Source organism: Schistocerca cancellata, chromosome 6, assembly GCF_023864275.1.
Source record: "Schistocerca cancellata isolate TAMUIC-IGC-003103 chromosome 6, iqSchCanc2.1, whole genome shotgun sequence".
NCBI classification, from domain to species: Eukaryota; Metazoa; Arthropoda; class Insecta; order Orthoptera; family Acrididae; genus Schistocerca; species Schistocerca cancellata.
Window position 1 is genome coordinate 692,575,331 of NC_064631.1, and position 16,738 is coordinate 692,592,068.

General features: G+C 39.7%; 1 protein-coding gene across 1 annotated transcript in view; it reads left to right on the forward strand.

Annotated features, from left to right (window-relative positions):
- Nucleotides 1-16,738, forward strand: part of LOC126191382 (cleavage stimulation factor subunit 1) — a 169,946-nt gene that overhangs the window by 87,026 nt on the left and 66,182 nt on the right. The window contains exon 6 of the mRNA XM_049932234.1: nucleotides 5,848-6,011. Coding sequence (XP_049788191.1) covers nucleotides 5,848-6,011 — 164 coding nt within the window. The remainder of the gene's footprint in view (nucleotides 1-5,847; nucleotides 6,012-16,738) is intronic.

The following is a 16,738-nucleotide window of genomic DNA, read 5'->3' on the forward strand; positions in this document are numbered from 1 at the left end:
TTTTTCCACTTGTTTATCGTGTCAACTGTCAACAGCTTTATTTTATATAAAGAGAACACTAGGAAGAATGTATCCCTAGTGGACTTTATTCACAGAGTGGGGAAGAAATTGGCTGAGAAGGACGGAAATATTTTTCAGCAACAAGCCGCTTCATCCTCACAAATTAAGAGGACATTTGCAAGGCACTTTCCAGAGAAGGTCCCACCCACTGCAAACAAGATGAATGCTACTAGGTATTGCAAAGTATGTTCAGACAGGGGGAAGAAAGAGACAGGTAAGAGCATCAGGAAGGAAAGTAGATGGTGGTGCAAGGACTGTGGCGTTGGAGTTTGCGTCCCACAGTGTTTCCAGGATTTTCACAGAAAGGCTAACTACATCTGAATTATTAAAATACTCTAGTTTACATGTACCTGCAGGTAGACAGTCCAGTGATATTTTGTTTTAAATTTAGATACTGTAATAATGGAATTACTCAAGAGAGAGATCATGTAAAACTTTTTTATCCACTATATTTCTGTGTTTTCTTTTTTTAAATTATAACACCCATTTGTTTTTTATATTGTAAAATAAACTCACATTCATGTAATGCTCTTACTTTTTCCTTTTAAACGATGCAAGAACCATATTCCTATCATTTTTCTGTTCTTTGCAATCTAATTTCAAACATCCATTAAATATGCCAGTTCACAGCCAAGTGCCGGGTGTAAAGAGAGCAGTGTTGAAAGTGTTAACATTCACCATGACCTTAGAGTCCCCACAAAGTCTGAGTTTGTTGGATGGTTTCCTGACAATAGCCCAAGAAATTGCCCACTGACTCAGTGAGGTAGGTTCTATCACATTCAATCTTTGCAACCTGTCTTAATTCATCCTTGACCTGGCCTCGGAAGTACCAGTGGAACTGACTGGGGGCAATAAAATCGAAAAATTGAGGCCAATACCATAGGTTACGGCAAAATGTGAGCTTCAAAATTCTTCTCTTTTCCCAGTCCAAAAGAAAAAATGTTGGGTAACTCAATGCAGAGCACATCCAGTTGTTGATTAGGAGCATTCTTGGAGACTGTTCATTGATGGAAAATACAGAAGTTGCAAATGCCTGCTTGTCCCTAATTGTAAATATGTTTGAAAACTGATGAGATTTGTGGCAGGACCTATATCGACTTGAAAATTTACTGTTTTTCCAATCACCCATAGTGAAATGAGTAGTTTATCATAGGATCTTTTATGAATGGATGGTCTGGAACATATAACAGTAATGTCTATTTGATCTTGCGATTGTGAAACGGGAATGGCCATCTGACAGACAGATATGAGGTGACACTGTCTTGTGCATTTAGTGCAACACACCCACCAGAATGGACAGTCATCTCTAGCATGCTTCTGAAAAACAGTCCAAGCGGGATGGATAAGCTGTCGCAATTGAGTGATGTGAGACCCTTTGTTTACACATGGAGGAATGTGCATGCTGTTGTTTGTGTATTGTCCCAGTGTCATCGCTGGCTGTCAGATTTTCAATGTTTCTGTACTCACTGTTTACTGTGGCAATGTATGTCCATGAATGTGAGTGGCAGCCCACCGGTCGTGGGACTTCATAGGACTGTGCTAAACACAACACCTTGTCTAAAGTTGTTTTTGTTGTTGTTGTTGTTGTTGTTGTTCTTGTTGCTGTTCTTGTTGTTGTGGTCTTCAGTCCTGAGACTGGTTTGATGCAGCTCTCCATGCAAGCCTCTTCATCTCCCAGTACCTACTGCAACCTACATCCTTCTGAATATGCTTAGTGTATTCATCTCTTGGTCTCCCTCTACGATTTTTCCCCTCCGTGCTGCCCTCCAATACTAAATTGCTATTCCCTTGATGCTTCAGAATATGCCCTATCAACTGATCCCTTCTTTCTAGTCAAGTTGTGCCACAAACTCCCCTTCTCCCCATTTCTGTTCAATACCTCCTCATTAGTTATGTGATCTACCCATCTAATCCTCAGCATTCTTCTGAAGCACCACATTTCAAAAACTTCTATTCTCTTCTCATCCAAACTATTTATCGTCCATGTTTCAGTTCCATACATGGCTACACTCCACACAAATACTTTCAGAAACGACTTTCTGACACTTAAATCTATACTAGATGTTAACAAATTTCTATTCTTCAGAAACGGTTTCCTTGCCATTGCCAGTCTACATTTTATATCTTCTCTACTTTGACCATCATCAGTTATTTTGCTCCCCAAATAGCAAAACTCCTTTACTAATTTAAGTGTCTCATTTCCTAATGTAATTCCCTCAGCATCACCCGATTGAATTCGACTACATTCCATTATCCTCTTTTTGCTTTTGTTGATGTTCATCTGTATATCCTCCTTTCAAGATACTGTCTAGAGTAAGAAATTTAAAGCCTTCACCTAAAATTCTGTGTAGGGTGCCGATGATCATGTTTCTGATCATGATCACTGCATAAGACTCTTTGGTGGTTGGCATGAAAACCTTGCACCAGTGTCTTAGCCCCTGGAGTTCAACTGCCCCAAATTCAATGTGATTGACTCAGTTGCTTGTGACATTGATAAAACTCAGGGCAAGCAGAAATCAAATGGCAACATCTTTGGTAGTGAGCACCTAATAAAGAGCAAAGTGCTTTGAAAGTCAGTTTATCAGTTTCTGTCAGAGGGGCCAGCTTGCACAGTAACCAGTAAGTTTTTGGTGGAATCCATGATAAGAAAAGAGATTTAACAGTATCATCATCTTTTACTTTAAATACTGTAAAGTGCTGCCTCAGCTGTTTTTCATATGGGTCCAGGTCTTCTGAATTGTTCTTGTATGACAGGAATGGAGAAGCATCAACAGTGTGCTGCAGCAGTACCCTAGTCAGAGATCCTCCACATGCTTTTGACTCTCCATTTGTTGAGCCATCAGCTGCTGCATAACAGTGACTAGAGATTGTTCAGCCATGGTGGCTGGAAAGAAGGAAATGCTGATGGCCTTTCAACACACAAGTCCGCAGTTCACCAAAAATTTCACTATCCTAAAGTATGAACAAAGTGCTGAAATGAACGTTTATAAGTTTTTATATATGTAGAAAAAAATATTTACAGATTTGAGTTAGTATTTCCTACCCACCACCTTTTACACATTAGAATAATAGAAATTCTTATACAGAATAGAATGAGTTGTCAGGAAAAAAAATTTTCAATTTGTTACCAGATTTTATATCACTGGATAAGTAATCAAATTTTTGTTGCAGCATTGTGCACCCCTTTTTGTGCTAAAGACAACCTTAATGTGGAGTAATGAATGTCATTTTTCCTTCTGGTATCGTAATTTTGTGCCTAACTGTTCTTGTTGAACTGTTGTGGATTATTCATAACAAACTTCATGAGGGAATAAATATACTGTGAAGCAGTAGTCAGAATGCCCAACTCCATATACAGATGTCACAAGATGATCACGGATGAGCACCTCATATTACTGTTACAGCACGTTTTTGCACAGTGAAGATTTACTTTCTAAAAGATGAGCTACCGCAGAACATTATTCCATGTGACATTGAAAGAAAGTATGCAAAATATGCCAACTTACTCATTTCTCTCATCCTAAGATATGCAATGGTTCTAAGCGCAAATGTGGCTGAACTAAGTTGTTTTAGGAGTTCCAAAATGTTTTTTTTCTTTTTTTTTCCAATTTAAATTCTTATCAATATGGACCTCCGAGAATTTTGAAGTTTCGACCCTATTTGTTGTTTCCTCACCATGGGTTACACTTATTATTGGATTATCATTGGTGTGGTGCCTCTAGATGTGCAGAACTGAATATGTTTTGTCTTTCTAAAATTGTGGGTTAGACCATTCGCAGAAAACCAGTCAGTGATACTTTTAATAACTTTGTTTACCTGTATGTAAGTTTGAATATAATAGAGGGAAACATTCCACGTGGGAAAAATATATCTAAAAACAAAGATGATGTGACTTACCAAACGAAAGCGCTGGCATGTTGATAGACACACAAACAAACACAAACATACACACAAAATGCAAGCTTTCGCAACCAACGGTTGCTTCTTCAGGAAAGAGGGAAGGAGAGGGAAAGACGAAAGGATGTGGGTTTTAAGGGAGAGGGTAAGGAGTCATTCCAATCCCGGGAGCGGAAGGACTTACCTTAGGGGGAAAAAAGGACAGGTATACACTCGCACACACACACATACCCATCCGCATATACACAGACACAAGCAGACATTTATAAAGGCCTTTGCTGTATTTGAAACAGTAAAAGAGTCTGGTGTAGAGTAGGGTTACATACAGAAACAGGGCCTTTCGATATTAGGCCTTTGGGAGTAAGTCCAAGGGACAAACAGGTTTCAAGAAACAGAATGTGGGACCTTAGTTTTGATAGTGCAGAAACATGTAAGAATGGATGTAATATGTACTGGAGTTCATCATAGCATAATTTGGTATATAATTGCATGTGGTGTGTGTGTGTGTGTGTGTGTGTGTGTGTGTGTGTGTGTGTGTGTGTGTGCGCGCGCGCACTCCTGCCGCTGCTTAGTGAGTATCCAAATTATCATTTTACTTTTACAGGAAATGTCAACAACTTTCTTTTTCGTCTTTGTCAGTTGTTAACTTGCATTGGTATCCAAGCTGTGAGCAGCACACACTGTATGCCACCATTGCATGTACTTCCTTGAGCCTTAATCAGCAGAAATTCAAAACCAACAGAAGGCTATACCAAAAATGTAAATAAAATCTAACGCTTTAGGCGACAAGAATCGATGTGAAGTTGGATTGCAAAATTCACACCACACTCACATCATTTTTCTTCTCCGGATTTCTGGCTACGACAATCTCCAAAAACTTCTTCTCCGAAGAATACTGCTGGTTAAGGGAATTTATCAGACTCTCTCTCTCTCTCTCTCTCTCTCTCTCTCTCTCTCTCTCTCTACTCATGAAACTAGTGGATACTCGCAGAATACTTTTAGTTTAGTTGTGGTTTATTTCAACTTCCACGAAGAACAAATTCACCATTTCTCACGTAAATATTCGAATGTTTACAAGTCAACCGATTCGTCTGGCACTAGACTCGATTAAACACATTTAAAATGGTGGTGGTTTAACAACCACATAATTTATGAACATGTCTTGCTTCTAGCAAGTCCAACATGTGAATTACTTAAAAATCTAATCTCATTTCTTCATTTGTCCTTAACAATCATCACAGTCACTAAAAGCACAGAATAATAAATAAACACACCTTGTTCGTCTCTACACATACGCTGAAACTCTATGGATTGTACATCGATTCTCAAAGCACTACAAAAAGTTGTAAGTAAGGCAATCTCTTTACGAAAAAATGTCTTAATATGCACTTCTCTGCTGGCAGAGAGAGAGCACTGCAATGTATTTCTGTGTGATTTGAGAAACTAAGTCTCGGATCCCAAGCTTAATATAAGCTGAAATGTCTGTCTTTGTTTATTAAATTTTGTACAACTCTTATCTCAGTTGCTTTCTTTATTACACTGTCCCAGAAATGATTCACCTGCATCACATTGCTCGTATCTTCAAATTTCATTTCATGCTTACAGATGAAGCAATGTTTGATGGCAACTAATGTAGTTGGCTGTTTCATTTGGGTGTAATACTTGTGTTCTTTGCATCTTCTTTCAGCAATTCTTATAGTCTATCTAACATATGACATACCACATTTGCATGGTATGTGGTTTACAGCCGATTTTTGAAGCCCTAGATTGTCTTCCAAACAGTGTAATAGACCTTTTAATTTTGTTGGAGAGATCAGTATAAATTGGAAACCACATTTTCAAACTATTCTCCCAATCTTGATTTCATGATTGTCGGTATATTTTCTGCAGGATGCTGAGCAGGTGCGGTGCCTTTCATTTCACCCAACAGGTGACTACATTCTGGTTGGAACAAATCATCCAGTTGTTCGTCTGTATGATGTCCACACATCACAGTGCTTTGTGTGTTCAGTGCCATCACATCAACATACTGGATCTGGCGTCACATCAATCAGGTTAGTTATGGGTTGATCATTTATTTAAATTTTCTTGGCTGGTCTTCTGTATTTTGCAATTTTAGATGCATCTGTGACATAGTGATGTGCCTGTAATGGGGATATTGAGTACATATGAAAGAGATTGAATATGACTTCTGAAATTTTCCCGGCGTATTTCTTCTTCTAATAATTTCCGGGTATGCAGCCGGATCCCGTCGACATTCTGCCACGATATTTCGGCCCAGAGACGTCCGGCCATCATCAGGTGAGTACACAACTACTGAAGAGCCCAGGTGCAGTCGCGACTGCACCTGGGCTCTTCAGTAGTTGTGTACTCACCTGATGATGGCCGGACGTCTCTGGGCCGAAATATCGTGGCAGAATGTCGACGGGATCCGGCTGCATACCCGGAAATTATTAGAAGGAGATTGAATATGTTTGTAACATCTTGTCTTTTGGAGAAGGGACATTTTAGAGTTGGAGAACATGCAGTGAATAGGAGGAATTGCGTCATGCATAGAGATTAGAAGATTTCAGACTGATGAAAAGATTAACTAATGGTAAATCCAGGAAGAAGCAATTTACGAAATGTAAAAATTGTTGCGTTTGATGACTCAGTGAGTGAGCCACATGTCCATTTCAGCATCAGTTCTGTGTAATTTTGTAGACGTATTAAGGTATGCCAATGTCAAGAGTCTCTAAAAACAGACTGACACTGCAGGTATTAGATACCAGCTAGTACCTCCCTCTATGTCATTTTCCATGAAAAGAAATTTACTACTTTGACCTCGAACTCTCCCTGATACCTCTACCTCCCCTCCCCCCTTTTTCATATTTGTCTATCTTTTATTTCAGAGCAAATGGATCCATTTCGTCGTAGGGTTTGAGTGACCCACACTACCATTTTAACCTTCCCTTTCTCTCCTCCCTGGACTCGTATTCGGGAGGATGACGGTTCAATCTCGCATCCAGCCATCCTGATTTAGGTTTTCCGTGATTTCCCTAAATCACTCCAGGTAAATACCGGGATGGTTCCTTCCCTAAGCCGATGAGACCGATGACCTAGCTGTCTGGTCTTCTTCCCCAAAACAACCCAACAACCCCAACCTCTCTCCTCCCTGAAAAAAGATCTATTAGTTCCCAAAGTGCATATAGTGTATGTACTTTTATTTGAGTTTGCTGGCAGTGCTGACATTTTCTCTTGGGCATAAGCACTAGCCAGCAATCAAGTCTCATGTATTATAGTTTTCATAAGAGAATTTTCCCTTATAAAATGGTAGCAGTTAACACCTTGTTGTATCAAGCAAAATGTTGTACTCTGAGAAAGAAAGAACTGGGCAATTGAAAATATCAGAAATATGACAGAAAGTTGTCTAGAATAAAAACAAATGGAAAGAACTTTCTCAGTGCTCAGTGAAGATCAAATTGCAGTACAAACCTTACATTATAAACTTCAGGGAGGAGATCAGTGGACAGGCTGGGGACAAGATGGAGATATTAAAAGTAGGTTTATCATATATTAAACCTGAAAAGCCAGAAGAATAAATGAACGAGTAATTAAATCATGTTGACTGGCATGAAAAAACTGAGTTTGTACAAGGTCTGTTCAGAGTTAGAGGAGCAACGCTTCTGTGTTAAATTTTGGAAGAAACTCGAGAAAACCTGTGCCACAGATGCACCAAATGATGCAGAAACTCTATGGCGATGAGTGTTCAAGCTGTACTTGGTGTTACAAATGCTGCACATTGTTTGCAAATGGCTGGATGGAAGTTAAAGATGACCCTTGGTCAGGGTGCCTTTCCATGTCTACCAATAATGCTCGTGTCAGGAACATCAGTGAAATAGTGCTTGCCAATTGAAGACTGATTGTCCGAGAGATTGTGGACGAATGTAACATTTCAGTTGGATTACGTCATGAAATCCTGACACAGCGTCTTGGAATGCATCGTGTTGCCGCCAAGTTCATCCCATGACTCATGAGTTAAGACCAGGAAGACCTTCGCCTCACAGTCTGTGAAGAGTTTTTGGATCACGCAAATGAGAACGAGATGGTCCTTAAGAGAATCGTGACTGGTGGTGAGACATGACTCTATGGTTATGATGTTGAGACTAAGGTTCACGGGTCCAGAAACATTCTCCAAGGCCATAAAAAGCTCATCAGGTCAGGTCAAAAGTCAAAGCCATGCTGGTAGTTTTCTTTGGCTTTGATGGATTAGTCATTATGAATTTATGCCACAGGAACAAACTGTTAATCGATGGTACTATTGGGACGTGTTGTAACACCTGCGAGAAAATGTGAGAAGGAAATGGCCTGAAATGTGGCGAGACAACTCGCGGGCCTTGCAACACAATAACGCACCCGCAAATGCATCCCTATTGGTGCGTGACTATTGCACTAAAAACTAAATCTCTGTGTTGCCTCATCCTCCGTACTCTCCAGACCTGGCCCCTGCAGACATTTTTTTAAATTTCAACATTGAAAACCTCATGGAAAAGATGAAGATTTGCAATGATAGATGAGACAAAAGAAAATTTGCAGACATCCAGCAAGAGGCATACCAAGACTGCTTCTGGATGTGGAAATGGTGTTAGGAGTAGTGTATCAATTGTGGAAGAGAGTATTTTGATGGATACTATGCACAGTAAGTAAAAGGTAAGCATAGAAAAATTTTGTGGACAAAGTTTTGGAATTTTTTGAACAGATCTTGTATATTATGTTGCCCCAGTGGTTCAGTGAATGTTAATTTATACTGAGAGTGAGCCAGTATCTTGAAGTGAAGGAGAGAAAAATGGAGACAGATTGAAAGTTAAGTGTATGTGCACTTAGATGGCATGGCTACATTACTCAAATTAAGAAAAAAAATACCATCCTGAAAAATGTGTCACATTGAATGAAAAAAATTGTTGACCTAACAGTCAGGGAGTTTTAGAGTGGTATTTCATGTTTGCCCTTCCAGCTGGTAGTTTATATGACTATCTGGTACAGGAATGCAGCATGTCATTTAAAGTGCCCTAACCCAGGATTTTTGCCGAAAATTAAAGAAATTTTCAGGAATTGTGAACAGTAGACCTGTATTCCATTTAAAAAATTCATGATTACATAAATGAAGCTTTAGTCCAGTCAACAAAGCAAAAATAGAGGAAATAATTTGTGCAGCCACAAATTTTTATACGATGATAAGAGGGAGTGCCATGAATAACATAATAAAATTCCTGACTGGTGTGGAGGTGAGCATGGGGTGTGAGGAAGAATTTAAAGATAACTTTCACATGTTTTCCGGGAATAACTCAAGAATCATGGCCTCTAGCAAACACAAATCCCAATACAAAATTAAACTGCATTAAATTTCTTAGAAAATAAATCAAGTTCATTTTTTCTCGTGGACTAATTGTTTGAAGAAGGCAGGGGATGGAAAAATTGCCAACGATTGACAATATGGTTTTAAGGGTATAAAATTATGTTTAATATTGGTTGAACTTAAAACTAACAGAGAAATGTACATTACTTATTATAAATAAACATTCCATCTTGAGAGTGTATATTTCAATTTTATCAGTTGAATTGTCATTGTTATAATGGTCATGCAGATTGAGTAACAGTGCATCATTCATATACGTACCACAGCCTGTGCCAAATACCATGGGGCACTTGTAGATTGGGCTCCACTGAGTAAAGCCACTTACCATACGTCTACAATATATCTTGCAGGGCAGGTGTCAATAAATAGGCTATAATGGGGCTGACCATGTTAAAGTCAAGAACTGTAATCTGTCATATTTTATTGCTTGTCTTCTGTTCAAACATCTGAAGTTCCATAACACCTAGCTGGCCTACTTCTGTCATCGAGAGAACCAGTTTAAGCTTCCAATCTTCTTCATATTGTGAGAGAGCGGATGCTGGAGTGATGCATTTGACACCCCCATGCTCTGAAAAGTATCCCCGCTGTTGATAGCAGAGACATATGTAGACTTTCCTGGTGTATTAAATGATTATATTCACATCAGGTCTGCAGCTGGATAATGGAATCATCTAGACACAATATTTCCGCAGTCTCTTCAGGTGAGAACGCTTTCTGCTAATCTTGTCTTTTGTGGGTGCCGTCATGGAATAGACACACTAAACTATACCCTGTATCATTTTAATTGGTTTCATCCTAGCATTAAGTTTCACAGTGGAGGTCAAATGGGGTAGAAAACTTCTGTATCTAAATGTAAGGCCAGTGGGACTGTGGGACAGTGTGTTTATCAGAAAATGATGCATGTGTGCCATACGAGTTGTCATCCACTGTGGCAATGTAAGGGGTCCTGTGAACATTGGAAAAGAGGAATTAGGTCTCAGACACAGAAAGCTTGACACTGGAGCTGGAACACCCTGTGCTCGTGTTCAAGCAGAATGACTACACAGACAAACATATCCATCATGCCTTTGAGTTGGACCTCAGCCAGAACCAGCAGAAAATGCATGTAGATCAGTGGCCTTCCTACCATATGCAAGTGGCCTGTCTTCAGAAATAGGACAGATTTTAAAATGAAATAGCATCAGAAATGTATTTCATCCACCAGCCAAGATTAGAGCATCCTGGTTTGCTAACCAGTGATGTAGGATTGAGGAAGTCTGACATTTACCAGATCTCTTGCCAGTGTGGGAAAATGTACATTAGCCAAACTATATGTACCATTAACAAGACATGCATTGGGCACCTTTGTCATGCACGATGGTTGCAGTCTGATAAATTTGCAATGGCAGAGCACTCCCTTATTGAGGGACATAGAATATTATACGATAAGATACAAATGTGTCGAATCCATTGAAATTAGACCGACAGACAATATTATAAATTGTGACAAAGCTTATACATTAGGAAAGATTGAGAATCCTGGTGTATATGACACTAGCAAACCCAATAATGCTTTGCTGTTGCTAAATATGTATGTGAATTTGATACATGCCCTAATCTCATTCTGCCCCCTCTATGTCTGCTTCTGTAGCTGAGTGAACAGTGCGACTGACTGTCATGCAGGGAGGAACCATGTTCAGTCCCCGGCCAGATTGGAGATTTTATCTGCTCAGAGATTGGGTGTTGTTGTGTTGCCGTAATAATTATTTCATTCATCATCGAAGTGAAAGTCAACAGAGTGGGATAAAATAAAAATGACTTGCACTAGCAGCCAAACGACCCAAGACCAGTTCTCCTGGCGAAAAATTTCATGTTACATTTCATTTCCCCTATCTCTGCGTCCATCTCCTACTCCTCGCTCTCCCCCTCTCGTTGTCCATCACCTTCTCCCCCTCTCCCTGTCCATCTCTGCCTCCCCTGCCCCTTCCATTTCCTACTTCCACCATGCTCTTAATTTCCTCTCACCCTACCCTCTCCATTTTGTCTTCCCTCTCCCTCTTCCATCTCCTCCTCCCCCCTCTCTCTGTCCATTTCATCCTCCACCACCTCCTCTTTCCCCATCTCTCACACCTTGAACCTTGTTGATTGTTATTGCAAATGAAACCTTGATTGAGAATTGAAGTTGTGTAAAATAAATGAGTAAAGCCAGTGAGATTATTAATTTTTGGGGTATGAGAGAGATCTCTCTAGCAGATGGATCTGTGAGGATTGTAGCTTGAGTGACAGTATTTCACAAATTTTAATCTGCGAATGGGTAGGATTATAAAGTTTCAGAGAGTTCAAATTCCATAGTAGTATTCTAACCAAAATCAGACAAGCCACAACTAAATCTTTCCTTTTTTCTGTTAATACTGGCTGCGAGAATGAAAATAAACAGCAAATTATTGTGCATACAATTTATATTTAAAATTATCTGTAAAGAGAAATAATATATATGAGAGAAACAATTTGTCTAATGGTTTAAATGTGCTGCTATCATAGGTAAAACTAACTGTGAGAAAGTAAAAAGAACCACACATTTTCACAGCACAGCATTCTCTTCGCAGTCAGTTTTAACAGAAAACTTATACATTATTGTTTAAAAAATGAATAATGTCAGTCTGAATGTTTATAATGTGGAAAAATTTGAAGTAAATTGGTCAAGACCTTTTCGAGGTATTCACTGTGTGTGTGTGTGTGTGTGTGTGTGTGTGTGTGTGTGTGTGTGTGTAAAGAGATGTAACACTCCTTTTATTTCACAAAAGGTTCCAGATATCAAAACGAGGTTTTCTGAAACTGATAGTTTGCTGAGGGACACATAATGTTTTGTAGGGATAATGCTCTTGACTCCGGTATCAGCCAAAATATTGAAGCAAGTAGGGTTATTTAATGAAACCGTATACTTTTCATAAGTGGATTCAGTAGCTCTTGGGAAGACAGTTAGACTGATCTAGCACTTGTTAATATCAACGTTGAAACCTTTGCAAAAGCATCAGAGAAAAGTACAAAAATTGGAAAGCAACATTGCCAGAGGCAGCTATTGCTGTGTAAACACTGCCAAGCAGAGCTCTCATGCCAGGCTCCATTGTTATACACTGCAATATGGTCCTATACTACTATGATAAAAACTCATCTTCTATATGATATAGATAGGGGGTCATGTATGATTTTCGTGTATGGAACTACAGCATATGCTAACTTCTGGCACATCAGATGGAGATTAGGAGAATTATTTCAAATGTATGTATGTTGTTTTGTGGAAACTACTATAGTGTCATCAGGCAGTTTTCCATGTAAATCCTCCTTGTTGCTGCTTATTTTTCAAAGGCAGAACAGTAATGTTGGTTGTTCATACTTCATAATGGTAAACAGCCCTTTCACAGAAAAAATAGTGATACTACTGAATTAACTTTCTTAGATAAGCAACTGATCTGTCTGTGCATGGAGATGACTGAATGCTTCTTGAAAGTAAAACACCTGCAGCCAGACAAATATATCTATAGATACTACTCAGAACTATAATTAGAAGGAATATGCTTTACATAACCTAAACATTTGATTCAGAATAACTGATGACATGACACCAACAAAAGAAAAACTTTTCTTAATAAAACGTAGTTTTACGTTTTACTTACGCATGTGCTTAAATTGTTTACCATCAACTGCAGGGCATAGTTGCAATCACCATACGAGAGATAGGTGAACAGATAAAAGTACATTGGATGATATGCCATTGTACGCTGTGGCTATTCGACGGCGTGTATCGCCTGACATAGTGGGAGCTTCATGGATAGATTGCGTCTTTTAGTGCTCCACATAGAAGGAAATCAGTAGGAATCAAATAGGGGACCCGACTGGCCAGTATACTGCAGCAGTTTGTCCTATCCAGTGTTCAGGAAACTTTTCAGTCAGTATTTGCTTTGTGACACAGGAAGAGTTGGCTGGGTAGCCGCTACGTTGGAACCACAAACACTACCTCTTGTCCTGTGATACCTCTTCGAGAACAACAGGTAGAATGTTCGTGAGAAAGTGTGCATACATATTTCCATTTAACACCCCTGGGGTGCAGTAAGGTCCCACAATGAAATTTCCTATAAGGCCACACCATACATCTATGCTCCACAGTTGTTGGTGTTGTACCTGATGAAGCTAGCATGGATTTCCAGGTGCCCATTAGTGCATGTTACATAAATTTAACATTATTGTGGTTTGTAAACATTGTTTCATCAATAAAGAATGCACATTGGAAAAGTACAGTGTCATCTCTCACATGCTGCGGAGTAAACAGAAAATTCTGTACAACTTCTGTACACATCATTTGCGTGCCTGATATAGTGACAAATGGCAAGGGGTGAAATTTATGTCGATGCGAGGTGCGAATGACACTTGTCTGGCTGATCCACATTCCTTGACAATAGGTCTTGTGCCACTGTGCAGACTGATAAGTGTTGTAGCCAGAACAGCTTCTTCATGTGCTGTCTTCTTCCTTGTCCTCTGCTTGATGTTGAAGCCACTACCTGTATGCATTAGTGACCTAATAACGTGTGCAGGTGCCTGACGCAGTTGACAGTGACGGTCAGGATAAATATCCCTGTACTGCCATACCATTTCAACTGCATTTATTTGACATTCACTGTGTAAAAGTAGCATGCATAACTTCTCCTCATTGGTGTACATATCTGCATGCAAGGAATGGTGAAGCAGAAATGACCTTCCAGTAAATAACATAGTTCTTGCTACTTCTGTCTTGCAGACAAGTAAACAGTTGAAATGCTTTATGTGACATGTAGCCTTGCATGAGTGTGTTTTCAGTGCAACAGATGATGCAGGTCAACTTGCCTTTTAATTTTAGGATCTTTTTCAGATTCTTTTGCAAAGCAAAACCTCAAAATTAATAAACATTGTGTCACTGAACTTGTCTTTTCAAGCACTTTTGATGGTGTATAGAAAATATATCACTCTAAAAAATCGTACTTGATTGGTGCAGGAGTTAAGATACTTTATCGAATAACAAAAGTATGTACTATAATCTGCCGGAAAACTCGGTTTGATGTTGGAACTATTAACGAAATGAAAGATGTGTTATGTCTTATGTTACTCACCCTGTATATTTATATATTATATATATTAAAAACATATGTAGCTATTATGCATCCAGATGTTTATTACAGGTCATGTAAAAATTTGATGGAAATTGTCCAAGAACTTTTTGAGATTTTTGCTGACAATGTTTCCCTTTGATGGTAGACAGATGGACCACAGAAATATGTCGTCTAGATAATTACAAGGTCCAACTGCATACCCAACAAGAATATAACCAGTGGAGACATACTTACACTTGGGGGTAGGCTCATCAGTGTGTTACACAGCTGATAGCTCCAGTTGTTGAACTATGTGCTAAATTCCACTTAGTCCCAAACCAGCAATGCCAAATTTCCTGTTGTTGGTAGGTTGTTGCCCCTGAGGTGGAGATTGTGGCGCTGATACTGGAGGATGCTGAAGTCGTAGTGCTGTGGATGGTAGGTCTTCCTGGAAAATATTGGTTCTTCGTAGAATACAGTATAGGCCAGTGTATGGACGTTGTAGTTGTGTCCGTTTGTAGCATCGCATGTGAACAGCTTCCTAAGTTGCGGGGCACATAAGTGGTCAGTATACCATATCTGGAGGCTGTGGAGGATGATATTTGAACGACATGGTATCTTAATTGCAGATGGAATTCCTGTTAATCTAGTATTGTTGATGGTAGAGATCTGGCCAAATTCTCCAGGAAGATGCAGTGGTTCACCATAGACCAGTTCCACAGCGGAGTGTCCAGGTACTGCTTATATGTCATTCATAGGCCCAGGAAGACTGCCGGAAGAGCAGAAGTCCAGGACATTCCACGGCACATTAATGCCACCTTCAGGGAACAGTACCGTCTTTCAAATATTTTACTACTGGTGGGGTGGTAGATGGTAGTCGTGTGATGTACATATCTGAAGAACTTTACCAGTTATGCGAACAAATGCGATTTGAACTAGAAAACCACCAACTGGTGGGTGCATGTGGTGGGTCACTCTACACTGTTGACATTGGACTAATATCCATGTCCACTCTTAGAAATCTCTCTCCATCCCTGGCCAGACGAAACATTACACAAGGTGAAAAGTTGAGTGGGCTCCAGGCTGGCACAGATTGTGGAAACTGCCAAAGACTTGCCACCAAAATACAGTCAGTAAAGATGGTCATGATCTTCCATGTCGACGTCACAATGCAATTAAGCATCTTACTCCAGGAACATTGATTAGTTGTAACCTCATTGCCAAAGAGATATTATTGATGAAGGTCTGGAACCTTGGCCAGTTCTAAAAGGTCTGTTGGTCCTGACACACTGCTGACACATGAAAGTAGTTGGTCACCACATTGCAATGCTGGAAATGTATTTCTGTCTGTGCTAAATTGGCTTATAAGTTTCAGATGGTGGTACTGGCGGGGAGAGTAGTTGGTGTGTAGATTAGTGGCTTGTGATCTGTGTAGATTGTGAATGCCATTGCTTCTGTTTGTAGTCAGAAATATTTTACTGTCTTGTACATGGCTAGGAGCCTGCTGTCATATCCGAAAGTTTGCGCGAGAAGTACACAAGCCAAGAATCATTTGACCATTGTTACTGTACCTCGCCGACAGCAGTGTGTCTCGGGTCCACCACTAATGCCAAAAGTGTGTCGAGCTTAGGGTGTGTGAGTAGTGCTACATTTGCCGTACTCTGTTTTGCGGCCTTAAAAGTAGAGCACATTGCTTCATTCCACTGCACTGGAGTCTTGCTTTGAACCTTTGGGTGGTAAGTGCTCCGTTCAACAGTTCTTGCAGTTCTACTGCATGGGTTGGGTATTGGTGGTAGAAATTTAACATTCCTAAAAATCTTTGATAGTGGTCAGTTGTAATATCTATACAACTGCTTTGACCTTCTCAGTTAGTGGCAGGGAACCTGCAGGTGATATTCGGTCACCTAGGAATTACCTAAGTTTGCCCAAACATGCACTTTGCCGTATTTAATACCATATCAAACTACTCCAGATGTTTACATACCTCTTGAAGATGCTGGCAGTGTTTCTCCCTGGTGACCAAAAATACAAATACATCATCTAAGTTGGCAAAGCAAAATGGCTGACCTCACAAAATGTAATTGATAAATCTTTGCCAGGTTTGGGCAGTGTTTCGGAATTCAAATGTCATTAATCTGCTTCCGAAAAGCCCAAATGAGGCAATTTTTGCTGTTTTGGTAATGTCTTTCTCTGTCACAGATGTCTACATGTGCGTGCTTTGACACAGTCCAAAACGCTGAATACTGTTGTGCCTACAGCACCTAATTGTTGTCATGCAGCAAAGGCA